At 38.4% G+C, this 24,463-nt stretch overlaps 1 protein-coding gene across 5 annotated transcripts in view; it reads left to right on the forward strand.

Moving 5' to 3' along the window:
* kcnt1b (potassium sodium-activated channel subfamily T member 1b) overlaps positions 1-24,463 on the forward strand; it is a 416,707-nt gene that overhangs the window by 382,711 nt on the left and 9,533 nt on the right. For 4 of the 5 annotated variants that reach the window (XM_072240265.1, XM_072240261.1, XM_072240262.1 and 1 more), the window contains 8 exons: positions 2,180-2,251; positions 3,169-3,303; positions 5,663-5,774; positions 8,178-8,279; positions 14,039-14,122; positions 15,828-15,956; positions 18,570-18,867; positions 21,523-21,585. In XM_072240265.1, coding sequence (XP_072096366.1) covers positions 2,180-2,251; positions 3,169-3,303; positions 5,663-5,774; positions 8,178-8,279; positions 14,039-14,122; positions 15,828-15,956; positions 18,570-18,867; positions 21,523-21,585 — 995 coding nt within the window. The remainder of the gene's footprint in view (positions 1-2,179; positions 2,252-3,168; positions 3,304-5,662; positions 5,775-8,177; positions 8,280-14,038; positions 14,123-15,827; positions 15,957-18,569; positions 18,868-21,522; positions 21,586-24,463) is intronic. The other variant, XM_072240263.1, reaches the window with a different exon arrangement.

The raw sequence follows: 24,463 nt of genomic DNA on the forward strand, positions 1-24,463 counted from the left end.
CATTGAACAATGGCTAGCAACAATGGTACATCACAAGAAATTGCAGGGTAAATCATGTTTGTTAACAGTGCAATTAGATCTGATCCTGCCAACTATCTTGATAAATAAGATTTATTTGGAGGAAACCGTGTGATTTAAAAACAAAATAATTTTAGTCAAATTTCATCATCCTAATACATCACTGTATCTAATATCAAACTAACTTACAGAAGAATCCTCTTATGTAAAATGAAACACTTCTTGTCTAAGCACAATCCAGAATCAAAAGCACATTAAAAGCAGTTGTAGCTAGTCTGTCATAGGTGAACCATCAGTGGATGATGTTACTCTACCAGAATATATCCTAAATAAAACTAATAACATTACATAACAAACAAAACACTATATTTGTTTTAATAATTATGAACTAGATGTAACTAGTATCATAATAATCACTCATTCTCTTATTAATTACATTCCTTTTTCTTGGATGAGAGACTCAGTGTGTTTTGAAGGGCTTATTTTTGCTTAGAAGTTTGCTTGTCATAGTTTTTAAAGCTTAGGAAAAGATATACTGTCAGTCATGCATAACTGAAGGAAGCATCATTACACTACAAACACTGAGTGGGAGGAGGAATTGCCTTCCAGCATGTATCACCTCTGTCATCATAGAGCTTGTAAAACTCAGATTATTAATGTAAATAAAATGGGCTGCTGAAAATGTATACTTCTTTCTGAAAATAGAGGCATCATAAGCCCCCGTTATCCCTCTTGCAAGGATTCATATATTTAGAAACATGAAACGAGTAAGTATTTCAGATTAGATCTTTACGTCTCTCCATACTCTGTTGACTGTTGTACTTTAGTTTTCCCTCCTCAGCCGGTCTTGCTTCCCATCTTCTTAAATGTAATGTTTAGTAGCTGATGTGCTGTCAGTGGTATTTGTTGGGAAGAAACTGCTCCTCAAAGTTCAAAGTAAATTTGTTATCAAAGTACGTGTATGTCACCGTATAGTACCTTGAGATTCAATTTCTTGCAAACACTTACAGGAAAATATGAAAATACAATAGAATTACTTGTATTTGTAGAATTACTGATAAACTCCTGGACTGTTTAACAAACAAAATTCTAATAATTATTTTAACAACACTCTCACAATATCTCTCCTATCTTCATTGAATAGTAAAGAATAAAACAATATTCTGTTGCTATTAGGAAATTGTACATCACAGAATGAAATCTCACTACAGTACTTCTGTTCCACGTTTGAGATTTGGGGTGCAAACCTGATTGAAATAATGACAATGCAAACATTCTCATTACTATTTCTTCTCTACCTGACACCATTAGCAATAATATATGAGGGAGCAATGTTGCTGCAGTTCATGGCCAACTTCCTGACAGGTATAGAGTATGTCATTATTGGTGGTAGTTATATTTAATCTTCTTTTCTTTCATCATCAAATTTACCAAAACAAAACATCAATTGAAATCATGTTACAGAATTACAATTGTGTAAGTTTAGTATATTAAAACTGCTTTTACTAAATAGATAAAATTGTTTTATGGTTTTCAGTCTTTGTTTCATAAATTCTGTTACATTTCTTTATTTTGCTGTAAATTTCTGCAAGAAAATGAATCCTATGTGGTTACCGGTATTGAATGGCTTATCATATGAGGAGTGTTTAATGGCTGTAGGCCTGTGTTCATTGGAATTCAGAAGAATGAGGGGAGATCTCACTAAAACCTATCGAATTTTGGAAGGCCTCAATAGAGTAGATATGCAGATGTTTCCTATGGTGGGGAGCCTAAGAACAGAGGATGCAGCCTCAGAATGGAGGGATGTCCATTTAGAACTAAGATGAGGTGGAATTTCATTATCCAGAGCATGGTGAATCTGTAGAATTTGTTACCACAGGCTGCTGTGGAGGCCAAGTCATTGGGCATATTTACGGCAGAGGGTGATATATTCTTGATTAGTCAGGGCATGAGGGGATACAGGGAGAAGACAGGAGACTGGGGCTGAGAGGGGAATGGATCAGCCATGACAAAATGGTGGAGCAGACTCCATGGATCAAATGGCCTAATTCTGCTCTTATATCCTATGGTTTTATGGTCTTATGGTCTTATATACGTACTTTGATAATTAATTTACTTCAGTAAATTGACTTTGATTTTTATGTCATGATATGTTTTTCAGGCCAGATAATCACTTTTTGGAAGCCATCTGCTGTTTCCCCATGGTTTATTTCATGGCAGGAAGCATTGATAAGTAAGTATCCATGCACTGTACCATTCTAAAACCAATTTCCTTTCAGTAATTACACTGTTGGAAGGCTGCAGAGTCGATTCCCCAACTGCACTGTCATGTTGTACTTGGACATTAGTTGGTGGAGGAATTAAACCCAAATCAGTTTTTTTTCAATTGGTGGTCTGGCAAGTGATCTCAAGAGTTTCTTATGTGGACTCCTCCCATCAGGTTTCAGAATTATTTTGGTGAATTTCTGCAAATGCATGATTATTTCTCCATCTTTATTGAGACTTCCATGGAATAATGAAAAAGAGGGAATTCATTGAGAGCTCATCTTAGTTTTTCCCTTCTTTGTTCTAGCTACAGTTGACATGTGAAGTGACCATTTGGTTTTTCTTTTGAAGGAATCCATCAATAAATTAGGGCTGAGTCATTGTGTCATACTCTGTAATCTGAGTGTGTGCCCACATCAGTGACATGGAAGATTCCTTCTTTTACTGCCAGTGGGGGCCGTATGAAATGAGCCAGGAAGTTCACTAATCAGGCAAAAAATTCAATTACAGTGGGGCATTTTGCAAGCAATAAAAGACCCTTACTGATGTATTAGGAATAAATAAGCAATACCTGGGCAGAGTTACAGGGGTAAGTGGGGAAAAAACACACACAGTATTGATATTGGGAGCTTGTCTGTAATCTATATGAAGTTAAATGTAATATGTATGAAGTTAACTAAAGGCCTCTTGCATAATTCTTCTTTTCATAAAATTTTACAATTTTCTGAAAATCTTCCCTTCCCATTTTTAAGATGATTAAACACAAAAAAAAACCTGTAGAGGATTTGATGAAAAGAATTCAATGGATCCCTTTTGCTGCTTCTGCAGGGGATGTGTTTCACCCATTTGAACTCTTGATTTTGTTTTCTGGGACATATTCCGCAGCCTAGATAATCTACTACAGTGTGGGATTATTTATGCTGATAACCTGGTAGTGGTGGACAAAGAGAGTACGATGAGTGCCGAGGAAGATTACATGGCTGATGCTAAGACCATCGTCAACGTTCAAACAATGTTCCGGTAAGAACATTTTTGCAAAGCAGTCACATGCATAACTGAGTTACATTTCTGGGAACAGAGGGAAAGTGAACTGTGTTACTCTTATGGGAACGGAGGGGCAACTTCTTTAGGCAGAGGGTGCTGCATGTGTGGAACGATCTGCGAGAGAAAGTGGTTGAGGCAAGTACAGTAACAACATTCAAAAGATATTTGGATAAGTACATTGAAAGGAGGGGTTTAGGGAGAATTGGACCAAATGCAAGTAAATTGAACTAGTTTAGTGGGCATCATGGTAAGCATGGATGAGTTGAGCTGAACGACCTGTTTCCATGTTGTATGACTCTATAGCAGGAGTTCCAAACCTTTATAATGCCGCGGACTAATACCATTAAATAAGGGATCTGTGGACTCCAGATTGGGAACCCCTGCCCTACAGGCTGTCTCTCAAGAAAACTGGCTTTACTTGCACTTCCACTTATTTCTCATTGAAATACATTTTGGCCATGGTTTCCTCACTGCCGATTCCTGATAATAAACTGTACTGTTTAGTGCAAGATCAGACTTGCTACTGTTGTTGCCCGAAGAACATGGGCCACCCTTGGAAAACAAGCAAAACTACACTTGCTGGAATCAAAAATAAAACAGAATTGTTACAGGAACTTGGCCAGTTCAAGGTTGTTCTTGGTGTGTTTAGGAACTAAGGTTATCTTTTTCCGTTGGTAGAGCTCTGTAAAGAGGGTGAGAGCTAGAGAAACACAAATTGATACAATTTTTCATAGGACAGCAATATTCATACTTTCTGAACTGGGGGACCTTAATTTTATGAGGGCAAATAAAAAGACAAAATTTCGAAAGTGTTGGCAGTTCAAAGTAAAGTCATGAAAAACTCCAAGTCAATAGGCACCCATAATAAAGAAGTAAATGGTCTTTGGTCCTGGTTCTAAAGAAGAGATCTTGTGCGCTGATGGGCTGATCTTTTCTTGGGTGTTATTGTAGACTCAAATTACAATGCCAGTAATTCAGGATGGTGAAATCCAAGCAGTGCAAATATTTGGAGAGAAATAAACATTTTAAAATTTATGGATTTTAATTATGTAATGCACTCAAATGCATTAATTATGTAATAATGTGACTGATGATATTCATAGAGATGGAATTTTATGGTCATTTCTATTGTTCATGATCCTTTGATGTTGGCAGCACCAGCCAGCAGTTCATTAAGTAAAGCATTGGGTCAGGTTATCAAGGAATGTAAGGCAAAGGATAGTCAGTAGGGTTGAGGTGTAGGTGCCTCATTATCTAGTTCAATGCAAAAGAAAATCTGAGGGGCTTGGATGGCCTTCTCCTTCTCATTTTGCCCCTTTCCACCGGAGATCCCTGTGCAGCTGGCACTATCATAGAACATAGAATGCAGCATAGGAACAGGCCCTCCGGGCACACAGTGTTGTGCTGAACCACCTAAGAAGTAAATCAGAAATCATTTTAGCAGGTAGTTAGATTGTAAAATTCACAGCAATATGAAGGGTTGAGAGGAGAGAATAAACATTTATGTAGACCAGCAGGTGGAAAATGGTTTCCTTTTGTGCCACAGGTATTTCACAAAATTACCTTGGTGGAAAGAAGTGTAAAGATATTATTTCAATATAGTGGCTACTCACAGTGTTCTGTCTGATTAAGGAACACATCACTCAAATGGTGTTTGGACTTGGAGGAAAATAGTTAAAGCACTTTAGCCCAAAATCGTTTTATGGGGTTTTAATTTGACCATCAACTACCTTTTAACGACTTAGGGAAGATATGAGGAATCCTCAGATTAGGCTGATTGCATTCCATACCTAAAGTTATGATCCTACAATGGAGATTCTGGTGCCTTAAAATGAGGTAATTGACGTATTATTTGACTTGTATGGTTAGTTAATTGCCTGCAGTCAGATTGCAAGGTAATTGGGATTTTACCTGCTCCTCTTCTTAACTTCTCTTTCTCTTTAAAGAAATTGCACCCAGTTTGACTTTTTGTTTATACCTTTTTAACTATTTCCATCAAACTTCAGCTAATTGGGACAACTGTTTAATTGGGCCAAAATGTACTAGTCCCAATGTGTCTCTGTTTTTGTGACAAATAAAGTGAATCTTTATCTAACAAAATGCTATTTTATCCATAAGACCTCAACGTCTCTGAAAGTTTCATTATTTCATGGTTTTGTGATGCACTTTATCCCTCATACCTCTAGTCATGGTAAAATACAGTGTGTCATCTAAACTGGTTGGATTGCTAACTTTGGGTTCATAAATAGTCAATACATCTGTAGACCACAGATGGACAATTCTTCATCCCCATCTGCCAGGATTCAAATGTCGTTTGCTGTGTTTCATGTTCCAGGTTGTTCCCCAGTCTCAGTATCATCACAGAACTGACTCACCCCTCAAACATGAGGTTCATGCAGTTTCGAGCCAAAGACTGTTACTCACTTGCACTCTCCAAGTTGGAAAAGGTAACTCCTCGTTTATATTTTGATTGAATTTTCTATTAATTATTTGTTTCTAAATGTTCACCTTGGGTGGGAGTTACAAGCATATTTAGTTTGTAATTGGTGCCTGGTTGCCATAGATGCTTCTCTCCTGAGACATAACCTTGGTGGGAGATGTAATTGAGCTAAGCCAGTGGTTATAAATAGAATTGGCCTTAGGCCAATGCTGCACAACTATTTTTACTCAGGATCAAGAGATTTTTGTCTAAATCTACAAGCCTTGTGGGAAAATTGATAATACTCTGTGTGGAAGTGTTTGTGTGAGACTTTTGTTCACCTCTTTGTTGCTAAGAAAGGAACACAAAATTCTTTGTCAAGAATTCATAGAGTCATATAGTTGTACAGCATAGCAACTGTCCCTTCGGCCCATCTCATCTATGATATCATACCTATCTTTAGTAATCCCCATTTGCTTACATTAATTCTGTTTCCCTATGTGCCCTGCTCGTTCATGTACCTGTTAAGAAGCTTCCTAAATGTTACTGTTCCTGCCTGTACCACCTCCTCTGGTAGCTCCACTGATACCAACTACTCCTCATGTGAAAGAATTGCGTCTCAGATCCCCTCTACACTCTGTCCTTAAGCCTATGCCCCTATCATGGGATGCAGACACTAACTATCTACTCTGTCTCTGCTTCTCATAATTATATATAATTTGTCATGTCACCTCTCAGCCTCCTTCACCTGGCCTATCCAATCTCTCCTGATAACTCAACCCCTCCAATCCAGGTAATATTTTTGTAAACCTTTCCTGCACCCTGTCCAGGTGAGTCACATCCTTTCTACAGTCCGGCAGCCACAACTTCATTTAATACTTGAAATATAGCCTAACCAAAGTTTTGTACAGCTGCACTGTGGCATCTCAACAATTCAGTATTGAGTCTGAGCATGTCACAGCCTTCTAGAGTTAATATCAAATTCTACAACTTTAAGTGGCTCATTTTCTCTGTCCGTCAGTGATACTGGCAGAGATTTTTCTGTCCATTGGCACAGCTGATGACATTATTTATAGCTCTTTTATTCACAACTTTTGTTTCTTTATTCCTGTTCTTTCTCACTACTTCCACTCTTCTCATAGGTTTTATATTGCTTTGAATTTTCACTCTCTGGTAACCCATTAGCCCAGTGGCCAGATACCTCTATGCAACCCTCATATCACATATCAGAGAAATCTCCTTTGTCCTGTCTATCTCTTCCCCACACTCTCTGCAAATTAAAACCATCTGGTTTTCTCCTTTCACAACTCATGAGTTGGTTGAAGAACTCAGAGGGTCAAGCAGCATCTCTGGAGGGAAATGGACAGTCAACATTATGGGTCCAGTCCAGATGAATCATCGACTGTTGTTCTGCCCCCCCATAGATGCTGCCTGATCCACTGAGTCCCAGGATCGTGTGTATCACTCCAGGTCCAGCATTTGCTGTCTCTCATGTCTCCTTCTGTTTTCTAATTCTGTCAAAGGTTCTTTATCCAGAAACTTAACTCTATTTCTCTTTTCATGGATGCTGTATGGCCTTCTGAGTGTTTGCAACATTTTCTGTTTTGTGTTTTAATGAAGTTGTTGCCTAGGATACTGGGGAAACCTGTGTTTTACCTTTGTATGAAAACATGTTATAAATCTGTGCTCACTAGTGAAGACAGTGAGCGGCTTACTGTAACCACTGAGTGTGAAAGATGCCTCTTTCTAATTTGCTAAGTATACCCACAGAAGAAGAATCTCAGGGTTGTATGTGGTGATATGCATGCACACTGGCAATAAGTTTTACTTTGAACTCTAGCACCAAGGACTCGTCCTGGGTTGGACTGGAGAGTTAATTCAGGTTTTGAGCTCAAATCTCTGGATAAGGAATCAGACCCATAAATTCTACACTTAGTCACAGATATATGCCTGAACACACTTTACAAAATAAACATTTACCACTTTAGCAATAATTCTATAGATTGCATATACATACAGAATGCAGGTGACAGATGAGGAAGGCTTGTTTCACAGTTAGGTTTGATGAATTCAATCAGATAACAATGCGTGGATGCCATAGGGAAAGCAAGTGCCTCCAGTGTGTTGGGTGGGGGTCAGCTGATGAAACCTTCAGAAATACCCAAAACCAGAGTGTTAAACCTCCACACAATCCACAGTTTTGCTTGTAATGGTTTCAGTAAAACGTAAGGTTTATGCATGTTGATTTATGATGGATGTCTGCCTGCTGATAGCAACCAACAATGATAGACCCTATTCTCATACATAGTACCACTTGAAATTGAAGTTTCAGATGCTACCCCAATAGATTTTCTAGATGATGATTTGACATTACTTGAACTGACTAAAATACAGTCAACTACATTTATTTTCCCCTCTTGTCACCTGACAGAAAGAACGTGAAAAGGGATCAAATTTGGCTTTCATGTTCCGTCTCCCATTTGCTGCTGGAAGGGTGTTCAGTATCAGTATGTTGGACACACTACTCTATCAGGTCTGTACCACAGTGCACACCATTCATGAACTCTTTGCATTTTTTTTTTAGCAAGCAGATTATCAGTTCAATCAGAAATGCACAACCATGTTTCAATTTGTGCTGCAGCAAGACTTTATTATTGCTGCCCTGTAAAAGTAATTTCTGTATGATAACCAATTGGAGCTATGCTTTGTGAATGTTGAATTCTCTGTGTTGAACTGAATATTGATAAGGATTGGAATGGATGGCATAATATTTTTCCCAGGTTCCAGACATGAATCACATTAACCAGAGGACGGTGGCAAAATGATTGACTGAACAATAAAAGGGATGTTTTTGGTCTGAGCTGGAGTAGGAGTTTGCTCAGATATCAAATTGGAGGCCCATTTAACTATAGAATTTGCCAGCCTCCTTCCAAACTCTTTCTTGCATATACCATGGCATGCAAAAGTTTGGGCACCCTTGGTCAAAATTTCTGTTACTGTGAATAGTTCGTTCTTTTTCAATATTTTTATTAATTACTTGCATAGATGAATACAAAATACATTATGGTAGTATGGAAACAGAAACAAGATTGAATTTCCCCATAACTATGTATTGTAAATTAACCATAATATTGAAAAGGTATATTTTATTTTAATCTAAAGCAAAATCAAAACCCCATAACAAAATAGAAAAAAAAGAGAGAGAAAAAAAAACCAAACAATATTTGGTTAAAAGAAAAGAAAAAATAATCTCTGACATATAATCGTAAATTCGAACATATAATAGCCATCATCATTGCTGACCAAATTGAAAATTGTGAAAATAGTTCCAAAAAAGTCCCCATAATGTGAAAAAATCTTGTCTAGGTATAGAAATAGAACACTAATCTTCTCTAGATTTAAACATGACATAACATCAATCACCCAATGGGCATGAGTAGGCAGAGCAGTATCTTTCCATTTAAGCAACAAAACTCTTCTGGCTAAAAGAGAGATAAAAGCCAAAATATACAAATCATTTGGCTTAAGAGTAAAATCATTTCCTCCAACAATGCCAAACAAGGCAGTCAGAGGGTTGGGTTTAAATTTTACTTTAAAAAAGCTCCGAGAAAGTTTGAAATACTTCTTTCCAAAATTTATCAAGCCGTGGGCAGGACCAAGGCATATGAATTAGAGAGGCCTCTTCAAATTTACACCTATAACAGTATGGAGAAAAATCTGAGTAAAAACGAGAGAGCTTATCTTTAGTCATATAGGCTCTATGAACCACCTTAAATTGTAACAGAGAGTGACAAGCACATAACAAGAGGTGTGAACAAGTTTAAAAATTTCATTCCAAGTATCCTCATCAATTGAAATCTGTAAGTCATGTTCCCAGAGGTTTTTAATTTTGTCTAACGGGATGTTTCTCAATGCCAACAACATATTATAAATATTAGATATAGATCCATTATGTATCAATTAAATTATTATCTGGACATCTAGGCAATGTATAAAGTTGAGAACGCAAGAAGTCTCTAATTTTTAAAGAGTGGAATAGACTAGGTATTAAATGTTTTCAGGATCTGTTTGCTGGAGATATTCTTTCCTCATTTGATCAACTATCTATTAAATATAATCTTTGTAAAGTTCACGTTTTTAGATAGTTACTGTGAATAGTTAAGTGAGTAGAAGATGAACTGATCTCCAAAAGTCATAAAGTTACAGATGAAACATTCTTTTTAACATCTTAAGCAAGATTAGTGTATTATTTTTGTTTTGTACAATTTTAGAGTGGAAAAAAGGAAAGGAGCACCATGCAAAAGTTTGGGCACCCCAAGAGATTTGTGCTCTCAGATAACTTTTACCAAGTCTCAGACCTTAATTAGCTTGTTAGGGCTATGGCTTGTTCACAGTCATCGTTAGGAAAGGTCAGGTGATGCAAATTTCAAAGCTTTATAAATGCATTGACTCCCCAAACCTTGTCCCAACAATCAGAAGCCATGGGCTCCTCTAAGCAGCTGCTGAGCACTCTGAAAATTAAAATAAATGATGCCCACAAAGCAGGAGAAGGCTATAAGAAGATAACAAAGCATTTTCAGGTAGCCGTTTCCTCAGTTTGTAATGTAATTAAGAAATGGCAGTTTACAGGAACGGTGAAGACCAAGAAAACTTTCCAAGAGAACTGCTCGTAGGATTGCTAGAAAGGCAAATCGAAACCCCTGTTTGACTGCAAAAGACCTTCAGGAAAATTTAGCAGACTCTGGAGTGGTGGTGCACTGTTCTACTGTGCAGCGACACCTGCACAAATATGACCTTCATGGAAGAGTCATCAGAAGAAAACCTTTCCTGCGTCCTCACCACAAAATTCAGTGTCAAAAATTTGCAAAGGAACATCTAAACAAGCCTGATGCATTTTGGAAACAAGTCCTGTGGACTGATGCAGTTAAAATAGAACTTTCTGGCCGCAAAGAGCAAAGGTATGTTTGGAGGAAAAAAGGGTGCAGAATTTCATGAAAAGAACACCTCTCCAACAGTTAAGCACAGGGGTGGATCGATCATGCTTTGGGCTTGTGTTGCAGCCAGTGGCACGGGAAACATTTCACTGGTAGAGGGAAGAATGAATTCAATTAAATACCACCAAATTCTGGAAGCAAATATCACACGGTCTGTAAAAAAGCTGAAGATGAAAAGAGGATGGCTTCTTCAACAGGATAATGATCCTAAACACACCTCAAAATCCACAATGGGCTACCTCAAGAGGCGCAAGCTGAAGGTTTTGCCATGGCCCTCACAGTCTGCCGACCTAAACATCGTCGAAAATCTGTGGATAGACCTCAAAAGAGCAGTGCATGCAAGACGGCTCAAGAATCTCACAGAACTAGAAGCCCTTTGCAAGGAAGAATGGGCGAAAATCCCCCAAACAAGAATTGAAAGGCTCTTGGCTGGCTACAGAAAGCGTTTACAAACTGTGATACTTGTCAAAGGGGGTGCTACTAAGTACTGACCATGCAGGGTGCCCAAATTTTTGCTTTGGGCCCTTTTCCTTTTTTGTTACTTTGAAACTGTAAAAGATGGAAATAAAAAAAGTAATCTTGCTTAAAATATTAAAGAAATGTGTCATTTTAACTTTATGCCTTTTGGAAATCAGGTCATCTTTTACTCACTTAGCTATTCACATAACAGAAATTTTGACCGGGGTGCCCAAACTTTTGCATGCCACTGTATTCTCCCCCTCTTTCTTGTTCTTGCTCCCCCTCCACCTCGCTTCCCTCTCTCGCACACATTAAGATAATTATCTCTTTCTTTCATTGTCTCTTCCATGTATCCATATCTCTGTGCTACAGGTTAATGCTATGTCTGACCCAAACCCAATGGTTCATGAGCATGTAAACCTGACCCCAGTACAACCCATACAAGGTGCCACGGGTGATTGAAAGAGAGATTCAAAAGGACATTGCATGCACACATGAAAAGGGAATAATTGGGGGGGGCAGTGGAAATAATTAGATAGTTCTTTCTAAGAGACTACAGCAACATGATGTCTGCTATGACTTGATAATGAGTTTTAGATCTTAAGACATTTCTTTAGTAGCATACCATTGACAGAAAAAGGAAGTTTTAAAAATTAATTATGTTGATGTTGAGCATATTAGACAAGTAATCCCAGTGTGTCTGCACCAGCCAGCCTCTCTCCATCTGCCTCAGAGCACCACCAGGAGACTGAAATCATTGTCATGTTTAGAATTCACATGAGATGGCTCATTGTATGCTGACAAGTCACTTACATAATTGGTGCGAGGGTGGGAAGAGTGGATAAGGACAAGAGATGAAAGAGATCCAGCAATTTCTCTTTGGAATGGGACTGAATATTTTTCCTTTAAGTATGGAGTATTGAAAGGGGTCTGAACTGCTGGTGTTTTTGGGGAGACAGTTATGAGGAATGGTGTTTTCAGCAACACCAAGAGGAGAAAAAATGTTATGGGTCAAAAGAAAAAAGTTATCAGAAATAGACAAGTGAAAATTGCCCTAAGTATTTCCACTTGGCTTTTAGATATTAAAGTAAATACAAATAGTTGCTCTCTTCACTGAGTTCCTCAACCTTAGTATCTGGTTTTATTTACGATATGAGTCAATCTGGCTACATTTTGTTTTGTTTTTAGTCTCAAGCATGTTCATATCATTTGTGTGCTCATAGTTTTTTTCAAAACAAAATTTCTAAAGTGCTAGAATTATTACATTGAATAAACACTTCCATGCTTGAAGTTTTTTTTGATTGCTTTGGTCAATTATTGAGCAATGCTAAGTCATTGGCACAGACTTTTTGGTGGTCTTAATGTAGCACAATCTTTCCCCATTTGTTTCATTCTTGTCATCCTTCTCTGAAGGAGATCACTGTTGTAAGATTAAGCATTTTGCTATTTTAAGTGACCATTGAACAGAATCAACTCGTTCTAGATTGGGTTTAACAATGCTAATTGAAAAGTAAGGCTCCCTCCCTTCTTACCACTTCTGTTACTGTTTTTGTACTGAGTGAGAAACACAAGAAATTTCTTGTTGCAGATTTCTTTTCATGGTGTTGAGTAGTTTGCCACACAAAGTGGGTGAACAAGAGATCATTTCATCATCTAAGGGAAACAAGCAAATACTTGAAGTAGATGAAGATAATTCAGGCGGGAGGAGAAGATGGCAGCGCATTTTAAGCATCAGAAAGGTTTTTTTTAAATGTAACAATCCTTGCACTTCTCAGATGCAAAATAAATGTTCCAATGGAAAAAAGGAATCTTGAATAATAATAAACAGAGCAACACATACAAAACACTGGAGGAACTCAGCAGGTCAGGCAGCATCTATGGAAATGAGGGAACAGTCGACGTTTCGAGCCAAGGCCCTTCTTCAGGACTGGAAATGTTGTGGGAAGACAGGAGAATAAAAAGGTGTCGAGGGGAGGGAAGGAGGACTAGCTAGAAGGTGAAAGGTGATGCCAGGTGGGTGGGAAGGTAAAGGGTAAAGGAATCTGATGGGAGAAGAGAGTGAACCATGGGAGAAAGTGAAGAGGAGGGACAGTAGGGGGAGGTGATAGATAGGTGAAAAAAGAGGTAAGAAGTCAGAGTGGAGAATAGAAGGAGAGGGAAAGGGAGGAAAAATAATTCCCACCGGTACCCCTCCTCCTTCTCCGGCACTTTATCATTCCCACCCATCTGGCTTCACCTATCACCTAGCTAGTCCTCCTTTTATTCTGTTGCCTTTCCTACTTCCTTTCCAGCCCTTTTGGCCTAAAACGTCAATTGTTTTATTTATTTCCACGGATGCTGCCTGACCTGCTGAGTTCCTCCAGCATTTTGTGTGTGTTGCTCAGGATTTCCAGCAACTGCAGAGTCACCTGTGTTTAAGGATAATAAATAGGGCAAAACAAAAGCAGGGTGCAATATTTTGGCAAAATTAATTGAACAGTAAAGCATTTTTGTATTCGGGAAGTGTCTGTCTTTAATCCTATGCTTTTTTTGTCTCCTTTAAGACACTGCCCCATGACCAAACTTCTAATCAACTTTAATAACAGACCCTTGACATGTCTTAGTTTGATTATGTTTCTGTGAACATTTTATTGAATTAAACATGGTCTATAAATGCAAGTTATTGTTGCAAAGCATTTCAGCTGCTTTTGTTCTATTTCATGACTTAAAAAGGTCTTTGTTCCTGTAAGTAGCAACAAGCAAACTGAAAAAGAAATAAAGATAGTATGCAAATAATGTAAAATATAAAACTAACTTTATAACATACTAATTGTTTCAATCTTTCTACATTCCTTGCCAGTCTTTTGTTAAAGATTACATGATTCCAATTGCACGGTTGTTACTTGGACTTGATACTACCCCTGGCTCTGGATACCTTTGTGCTGTAAGTACTTTAAATGGTTGAATTATTTTAAAAGTCTGCTGGTGATCTATTGAAACATCTTGTTTTATTAATCCATAAATTTCAAAAATCCAGTAATAAATGTAGTTTATTGTTTGCAAATGTGCTGGCTTGCAGACTTAATTTTAGTAATCGTCTAGTCAAAAACTTGCAATACTCTCATTTTGCCCAGTCTCATCCATCTCTTTTTCTATTCCACATCTTGCTACTAGTTTTTGCTTTACATAATCTGGATTTTTGACAATAAAGTCAAACTATTAATTCACATTAATTCCCATTAATTCATTTCTTAATTTATTTTTTTGACCTTTTTATCTTCCTGCAGAAGGACACTGTTTTTGGAACCCATTTGCCACTGCTCATTTTGAAATCTCTCTCCAATGAATTTATAATGTTAAAAGTACAAAAGAATTAGCCTCGAATTTATCATTGAACAGCCTATCCCTTCTGAGCTTCTCAATTGTGCCCCTAAAGGAACATTTCAAGTTAGATTCTCCTACGCACATTGACACCTTGTCGTTGCAAACAATGATGATGTTGTTATAGAGAGCAGTGAGTTGCAAATGTGTGATGGGGCTAAGATTGCTTCACTGAATCACTGATTTGAAACTGTGAGGATGCTAACATGACAAACAGGTTACAGTGTAACTGTCAGATGGTGAACCTCAATTGCATCCCATAAATACTCTGATAGGGAAAAAGAATCTGGAAAGATATCAAAAATGGGGCAAAGCAAAAACTGATTGCAGCACTTTTGAAAAAAATAATTGAACAGTAAAACAAAAAAGTTGAAGGATGTTTCGAGATGGACAATAAATGATGGCTTAGGTCTTCAGAATTAATATATTAAGAGACATTGAATATGTTTTATTACAGATAATTATACTTTGGCTGCATGGAACATTTTGAATATATAAACCACACTTTTCCAGAAACCATTGACAACTGCAGTTACTCTGTTATAATTAAAATTTTCCTCACCACATGAGAACAATTTCTGGTCTCTCCAACTGCCTTCTGAGCCCCTTGATATGATCCACCAGCTGTCGAGTTCTGTAGTGCAGCTAACAACTTAGTTTGAATACTTCAGAGGTTTCCTAAATAAATAAAAATCTAGTATTCTACTGTCTTAGGTACAGTGCGGTAACGAAACAGTGCCACCCAATTACATCCATGTGACCAATTAGCCTACTAACCAGTAATTCTTTGGGCTGTAGGAGGAAACCAGAGCATCCGGAGGAAACCCACAAAGTCATGTGGGGAATGCACAAACTCCTTACAGGCAGAGGCGGGAATTGAACCTGGTTTGCTGGTGCTAGAAAGCATTATGCTAGCTGCTATGCTCTCGTGCTGCCAAATTCTCCAATGTAATCCTTGTTTTAAATATCTATCTGCCCAACTGAATGAATGGCATTTAATGTGTAACTTTGAATCTATAAACACAAACGATCTCCAAGTTCCCTGAGCTTTCATCCATGATTTTGAAGCTTTATAGCTATATTGCCCCACCCAATTTACTGAGTGATAATACAAGAGATTCTGCAGATGCTGGAGGAACTCAGCATGTCGAGCAGCATCTATGGAAAAGAATAAAGAGTCAACATTTCAGGCCAGGACTCTTCATCAGGACTGGACATCTTGCCTCTTTGTGTGTGTTACTACTAAATCATTTGTTTTTGCTTTTTAGATGAAAATTACGGAAGATGACTTGTGGATTCGGACATATGGAAGGCTCTTTCAGAAACTCTGTTCTTCCAGTGCTGAAATTCCAGTTGGGATTTACAGAACAGAATTGCACCTGTTTTCTACATCTGAAGTGAGGAGCTGCTTTACTATGTCTTTTTGCTCTTCATTCCTTTTACAGCTGGAGGCGGACGTGTGAATGGCATGAATGTTATTACCTACTTATCCTCCCATGCTTGAATGTTGTCTAGATCTTGATGTCTGCAGAAATGGTGTGCTTGCTGAGGTGTTTCAAATAGATTCGAACATCATGCAATCATCAGCAGACATCCCCATGTCTGCCTTCACTGTGATAAGCCTTGATAATCGATGAAGCCTTAAAGAACTTCTCTCCATGACAGCCCTGCAAGTTGTAGGCTCATCGCACTGGCAAAAATTCCAGCCTGTATCTCTGCTGTGCATTATGCATAAACATGGATTACAACAGCCAACAACAATGAGCAATTAAAAATTGAGGCTGCAAGGTATAAAGACCAAATCTTCAATCCAATATTTGTAATATTTAACCCACACCTGCTTGTTTTTATATCTTTTTCTCTGCATTATAAGTGCATGTTGCAGATCACCCCTTCAACAGCAGTTGGTAGATGCAGAGGTGGCCATTGCTCTCCAGGTGTTGTCAGGTTCATGTCAGCTACTAGGCAAACATAAAATCAGGTGCATTGTGACCAAATATGTTCAGAGAAGACTGTTGCTTTAATAGCAATAATCTACCTGAGAAACTCAGCAGGTCAAGCGGCTTCTGTGGAGGGAAGGGTTTGTCAACATTTTGGGTTGAAACAGGTATGAGAGTGGAGAGGGAAAATAGTAGATAAGAGAGGGGTGTGTGAGAGGATAATTTTTTGATTGATGTTAATGACTGTTAATGAAATCTAATAGATGTAAATGGTCCAATTTCCAAGTAACTTTATTTAAAAGCACATCATTGACTGTGTTTCGAATGCCCTGAAGCTACAAAAAGGACTCTGTAGTGCAAGTCTTTCCTCCTTTTCTTTGCTTAACACCTCTTCATAGACTGATTGAATGGTCTGGCAATGTGGCCCAGTTATACCTGAATTATCCTCTGTAACAAGCCTTTAAAAGGTTGCACAGTGTGACCAATGTTCCAATTCTTCCTGACGACAACTGTGGGGATATTGGCTAATGATGGACAGCCCTGACTGAGACAACACCTCTGACTGGAAATTCAAAATGCGAGTGACTACAGACTTCAACTAGTTTCAATAGGTACATTTAATGTCAGAGAAATGTATACAATATACATCTTGAAATTTTTTTTCTTCGCAGACATCTACGAAAACAGAGGAGTACCCTAAAAAATGAGTAACAGTTAAAACGTTAGAACCCCAAAGCCCCCCCAGTTCCCCGCTCCCACACACAAGTAGTAGCAAGGCAACAACACACCCCCCACCCCCACCAGCAAAAAAGCATCAGTACCCTCCAACAAGCACTCAAGCGTGCAGCAAAGCATCAGTAAAGACACAGACTTGCAGTAACCCAAAAACTATTCGTTCAACTAGTAATTCAACATACCACAGGCTCTCTCTGTCCCTAATAAAGGAAAAAGAGCTGTCCCTGTTTCACAGTGACAGGGGAGACATAACAAACAACTCACTGATATACGATTTTAAAAGTCTGTTGCGTCGCTTTTTCCAAGCTCTGTGGCCGGAGAGTCGGCACCAAAAAGGCGCAGCCCTCCGGACACACAACCCCCGGCAGCTAACCCGCTGCTCCTGATGTTCTGTGTTCTCCTGCGACACTTCACTCGGAGGCACTGGCCTGGAATCAGCATGTCCCCAGAGCCACGAAATTCCAGAACCCTGAAGGAGCACTTGTCTTCCAGGATGCATCCTCAAAAAGCAGCCAGTTGTGAGGCCCTGAGAGTGGGTCCCATTCCCGCAAAGAACCAAAGTCATAGTGTAACTCCAGGTTAGGGTCTTCAAAAGAATCCCCTCACACACACACACACCCTGAAAAGGAAAAAAAGAGATATCAAAGATAGAAGTAAAGTTGTTTCCGAAGAGGCAAGCAAAGGAGTGGCCGTTTAGCGCCACTTGACTTCGCCCGGCCTTCAGACTTGGATCTGCATCTGACCAGTCAATGCTGATTGGCAGTGACTGTCCAATCTACTCAGCAACTCTGTCGTCATAATGTGAATATTTCATGTTACCTAATTGCCAAAGAGTTAAAGATTATTGATTAGCTCCACGTACATCAAAACATAGAGTGAAACGCATCGTTTGCATCAAATCAAGTCAGTGAGGAGTGTCACCACACTTCTGGTGCCAGCATACGAGGGGTGATTAATAAGTTTGTGGCCTAAGGTAGAAGGAGTCAATTTTAGAAAGCCTAGCACGTTTATTTTTCAACATAGTCCCATCCTACATTTACACACTTAGTCCAGCGGTCGTGGAGCATACGAATCTTGGACCTCCAGAAAGTGTCCACAGCAGGGGTGATTGATAAGTTCGTGGCCTAAGGTAGACGATGAGTTATACAGCTGTCGTTACATGCACATGCAGTTCAGCTCTTTCAGTGATTAAGCAGAAAGTTTGAAGTTAATGACTCATCTCCTTCTACCTTAGGCCACAAACTTATCCATCACCCCTGATACTTCTCTAATTATGCAGCAGATTAGGTAATGATCTTTGTTTTGCACTGTCAATACTTTCCCTCTCTTTCTCAGTCTCAGATCTCAATCAATGTTGATGAGTGTGAGGAGACAAAAGATGCGAAAGACCACTGGGTGGCGAAGAGCCATCGGAACTCAACGTCTAGTGACCAATCAGAGCACCCATTACTGAGGCGCAAAAGCATGCAGTGGGCCCGAAAATTGAGCAGAAAAGGAACCAAGCACACCAGTAAAGCGGATGAAAAGATCAACCAACAGAGACAGAGCCTGTATCATCGATCAGAAAGACAAGAGTTGTCAGAACTGGTGAAAAACAGAATGAAGCACTTGGGTTTACCCACAACGGGATACGGTGGGTGTTGTCTTCCTTTCTAATATTAAAAAAAACAGCCCGGTGTCTTGACTGATTATTTGGCAAATGATAGTAGATTGGGATAAATTTGCAGTTTAGTTTGGATAAGCAAAATACATAGAGCAAATCGCTAACGGGAGTTAAAATAATCAAAGTAAAAAGTTCTCATCTCTGGTAAGGTCAAAAATCGCTATTCTTATCAATCCTCTAAATGGTAAATTTAATTATTCTTTCTAAAACTGTCTTTACACAGGAGAATGATGTCTGCTTAGGAGCAATCAAATACTTTCTAGCCAGTAATTGAAATCAGTAGTTTCTATCTTATTCTCTTCTTTGAAGAACTGCTTTGGAAAATGTTGCTGTATTATAAAATTGTTAAAATTTTATGATGAAAAATTCAGAGATATTTAAGTATAGCCTTTCATTATTTCACATTGAAACCTAATTTATAGTTATTAATTTAAAGTGTGATGCTCAGCAATTGAATGCAGATTAACACTGCTAGCACTAGCCTAAGAGTCATTATTATCAATGTGAGCTCCTGATCAAAAGCCTCGTTTGCTAAGAAAGCAATTGAGAAATTTTGCTGAACTTTTTACCAACTGTTTTGATAAAATTGTCTCTTGTCAAAAGACTCTTTCATACATAAGTAGACGGCACAATGGTATACTTGGTAGAGCTTGTGCTTCACAGCTTTAGCAACCATGTTCAATTCTGACTTCCAGTGCTGACTACATGTAGTTTACATGTTCTCCCACTGACTGCATGTGGTTTCCTTCAGATACCCCGTTTCCTCTCACGTCCCAAAGGCATGAGGATTGATAGGTTAATTGGCTATAAATAACTACTAGGGTGCAGGGTGCAGAATCTCAGGGGTGGTGATGGAAATTTGGGGAGAATAAAATGTGTTTAATGTAAAATGGGTGTTTATTGGAGGGTGTGCCCTCGTTGATCTGAAGGACCTGTTCCAATGCTGTATAATTCCTTTGCCTTTCTCAGAGAGTCGTAGTTAGAGCAATTATTAAGGAAGCCATGTGAAGTATGGATCCTTCCCTCCTCTTTTTATCACCCTACTATCATCGTCAATATTCCTCCTCCATCTTGAGCAAGGCCAATGATCTTGTCCACTGACTGAGAAAAGTACGTGGAGCAATTCAGCCCCTGGTGCTGAATGCTTTAAAAGTATCAGCCTCTGATGGTATTCATCTCCTTGCATACAACTGAATGCAAATGAATCCATATGTTAGGACGGGTGTATAACTAGCTGCCAATGCCTGCCAGGCATTAGTGAGCACAGATCATTTTCTGCTGTTGGCACAGTAATAATGTTCCAGCCACACATTGGAAAATCTGTTTACCTCAAGCACTGAGATCTTCCAGATCCACCTGACTTAAAATACTAGGAGGTAACACTCAGTGGCCACTTTATTAGGTATCACCTGTTCCTAATAAAGTGGCCTTTGAGTATATGTTTGTGACCTTCTGCTGCTGTAGCCTATTCCCTTCAAGGTTCAACGTGTTATGCATTCAGGGATGTTCTTCTGCACACTGCTGTTGTAATGCATGGTTATTTGAGTTACTGTTACCTTCCTGACATCTTAAACCAGTTTGGCCATTTTCCTCTGATCTCTCTCATTAACAAGGTGTTTTCACCCACACATCATCTTCTGCAAACAGTAGAGACTGTTGTGCATGAAAATCCCAGGAGATCAGCAGTTTCTGAGATGCTCTAACCAGTTCATCTGGCACCAACATTCATACCATGGTCACAGTCACTTAGATTAAATTTCTTCCCCATTCTGATGTTTGGTCTGAACAACAACTGAGTCTTTTGACCACACCTGCATGCTTTTACGCACTTAGTTGCTTCCAGGTGACTGGCTGATTACAGTAGATATTTACATTAACACACAGGTGTACCTAATAAAGCAGCCACTGAGTGTATATTCTTGAGTAGATCTATTGACTATACCATTTATATTTCAACTATCAGTCAAAATCTGACACTATTTGTCTGAAAGTAAGTTAAAATTTTTCCACTGATGACATGCCTGTCCAGTAGAAAATTAATAAAGCATTTCTCATCATTGTTGCTTGTCTGATAATAGTCAATGAATATTTGGAAATGTTGGCTGAATATTGAATATCACTACATGAAGAAACCCATTCAATTCAACCTTATTGTTCCAGCTTTGAGACTAACCCACTTAAACCCAATGCCCTGACACTTTATTTTTAAAATTTAGAGGTGGTACAGTTGGTACAGAGTTATCACCACTAGATGTAATTGTATCTACGGTTCATCAACCTTCTTTCGAGAGTGTTCATAGAATTGCTGTGTTATTCAAGATAAATGTATTATCAGTGTGAAATAATCTGGACAAACAGAATAATATAAGTAGAGTTAGCTATTATTATGTTTTAATTGTACCAAGAATCATCACATAGTTGAATTATTGATGTATAATCTGAACAAAATGGTATTTTTAGTTAAAGGAAAATAAAGAAAAAGATAACTTGGGAAATGTACTACATTTTCCATAGTAGGTTCTTCTTTCTTTGTTTCTCTCTATCAATAGCATATAAACTAATCTTCATCTTGAACACTATTACAATCTCGTTCTCTCTTTCTATATGTGTGTGTGTGTTCTGTAGAGGATGTAGCAAATTTAACAGCCAGTGATGTGATGAATCGTGTAAACCTTGGATATTTGCAAGGTAAATTCTCTCCCTGGTAACACAGTGACCCTCCACAGACACTGTATAATATGGGAAATGCCAACTTTCATAGCAGCTTACCATGTTGAAGTGCCCACTGTATATTTCTCAATGTGTTAAGGAATATTTGTGGCCAGAGAATCATTCTTTTAGGCATTTGACATCCCAGGATATTCTCACTTCCCACAGCTGATCCAGACCTATCACATCTGTCTTATTTTATTATAAGAGGTTCAACATAATGTTAGCACTTTAGTAGCAAGTTGAGTGATCTGTATTCTCTAAGGGATCTAATTTGGTATATCTACGTACTAGGATTAAATATCTGAGACTGGCAGTTGAAAAGAAACGGCATTTTAAGAAAAGACATTTCAGCCTCTGATTTATAATTTGTTTAATACTTCAGAATGGTTTATATCTTTCATAGCTCTCCCTGCAGGTGTCAGGTAGATTGCTGCCCAGGGATGTTGCCAAGTGGCAGCTTGTTATAAACATGGCACAACTTGCAGCAGGTGACACATGGCAAGTTAAGAACCTAGACCAATGAGTTTCAAAACATCATTACTTTGCTGCCTAAACGCTACAGTGTATGTACATACACCACACAGCTATATGTTTAGATGTACACAACCACTAGCAAACTTAGTACACAGTATTACTTGATACTTGGATCAAGTACAGATCATTGATTGAAATATAGGGCAGAGTGACTTCAAACTTCTCTAATTGACTTGTCCATCCTGATTAGAAACTCTTCTCTCTCTTTAACCCTGCTCTGACGACCTGAAAAACATTGTGGGTTATCTGTTATAATTGTTGGCATCTCTTTCATACAGTGTGCTTTATTTGTTGTTTGACAAGCTCCAAATAAGGTTTCATGGAAGTTTAACCCTACTAATATCACATTGAAATGCATATATACCTACCACACATCCCAAGTTATGCCATTGTCCAGCAAGATATGAAGGAATACTGTATATAGATTATGTATAACTTTACAATGGGTTTGATAGATAATCAAGAATACACAACAAACAACTTGCAATTTGCTTCTCAGGGGAAGGTGAGCTTTCATGTTTATAAACAGGAGTGTCTTTGATATAGCAAGATGAAACCAAGTCAGCAATCTATTATTTACATTTGAAGAAACAACAGAGTTGAAATAGTTTATAAGTAAATCCATTTGTAATGATATATTTGGGTGGAAATCACCATTGTGAATGGTGCTGCTTTGTTTTAATAGATTTTTTGTACATTTCATTTTATCAACTATTAAAATAGCAGAGAGAAGATCTTTACACATGCACTTTAAGTAGTCATGCAATGATCGATTATCATTTTTTATTGCATTGACTGCAAACTTAATGTTATCTATTCATATGAAACTGAATTTCAACTGTTTGAAACGGCCTCTGACCAGCAGGCTGTGCATTATGGAAGAGACTGTCAAAAAGCCATCCTAGGGACAAAAGGTAGTCTACCTTGAGTAGGGATACTTAACTGAGACTCAATTGGCTGAGCAAGTAAAAATCTAATTAAATTAGATCTTTTAAACGGTTCAAGATCATGACCTAGACAATCATCAACAAGTTGTGAATACATGTACTCAATGATATTACATAGATTTTTTTTTGCAAAAGAGCTACCCTGGGTTATGCTAAAGCAAGGCTCAGCACTGGATAAAGCAGACCTTCAGATATTCGTCTGGTGGCTCCTGGTACATATGAAACAACTTGTTCCAAGGTACCTCTTATACAAGGACAAAATAGCTTGCAATTCTTCCTTTGCTGCTAAAACCAATTACTGCTATAATTGCCAAATATTTTTAAAAAATAGGACATACTTGGGATGTGTGGTAGAGCAGGAATCTCAAATTGCCCCAATTTGAATATTGATTTTGTCTTCTTGAACATTATTTTTTCTGCTCCCTTATATCTCAAGGCCACACACTGGGATTGTGGTAGTGTTGCCCTTCACTGTACTTGCCAGGGGATTGGGCTTCTTCCATGGAGCGGGGTTGTGTGCATGAACCACTGGACCTCATTCATATTTCAGTAATCCAGTGGTATTGTGCGTCTATCTGTGCTGGTGGAGGCTGTGGGATGCTCAGCAAGTGACACTTCCATTTCTCTTTTTTGACACATTCCTTGTGTTGTTAATTATTTGATATTAAATTTGTATTCTGAGTGAAGCAAACACTGGAAATGTACTGCAGTATACTGAAATAATGGCGGGGTTGATTTTGGCACCTTCCCTCTCCCCCTCTAAATTTCCTTGCTTTCAGTGAAAGTGAAAATTGGTAGATGTGTTAACGGGCAGCCGTAATAATACTGCAACCTCTACATGGTCGTCAAACATTATCTGGCTTGAGTGCAGGAATGCAAGTGGCTATTTCTGCCCCTTTTCACTTTCCATTTGCTGCTTTCACAATCAGCTGGGCAGATAAAGAGTAGAGCCACAAGGAAGGAAACGTGGTTTCGATACCACTTGGTCCCTGGCAAGGTAGCACACTTCGGTGGACAGTTGAAGCAGGCCAAATTCTATTGGGCAACTATACATTTAATAGGAAGGTGCTTGGGAAACAGAAATAAGAGTACTTAGCTTTGTATTAGCTCAGTATTGCTATTTGGTAACTGGAAAGACATAATATACAGTACTGTGCAAAAAATATTTTAAAAATTGAATGATGAACAGAAGTATTTACCTATCTTTATTCAATCAACTGCCAAGTACAAATGCATGAGTAAAGAATTGCATTTCAATGCTGCATTTCTTCCTTCCATAATTCTCATAAGAGTTCTACAAAAGGCCATCCAGGATATCTTTCTTTGCGCCAATGACCAATTTTACATCAGAGTTACTGACAAAACCTCCAGCC

The sequence above is a fragment of the Mobula birostris genome, chromosome 22, assembly GCF_030028105.1.
Source record: "Mobula birostris isolate sMobBir1 chromosome 22, sMobBir1.hap1, whole genome shotgun sequence".
In the NCBI taxonomy this organism is placed as follows: domain Eukaryota; kingdom Metazoa; phylum Chordata; class Chondrichthyes; order Myliobatiformes; family Myliobatidae; genus Mobula; species Mobula birostris.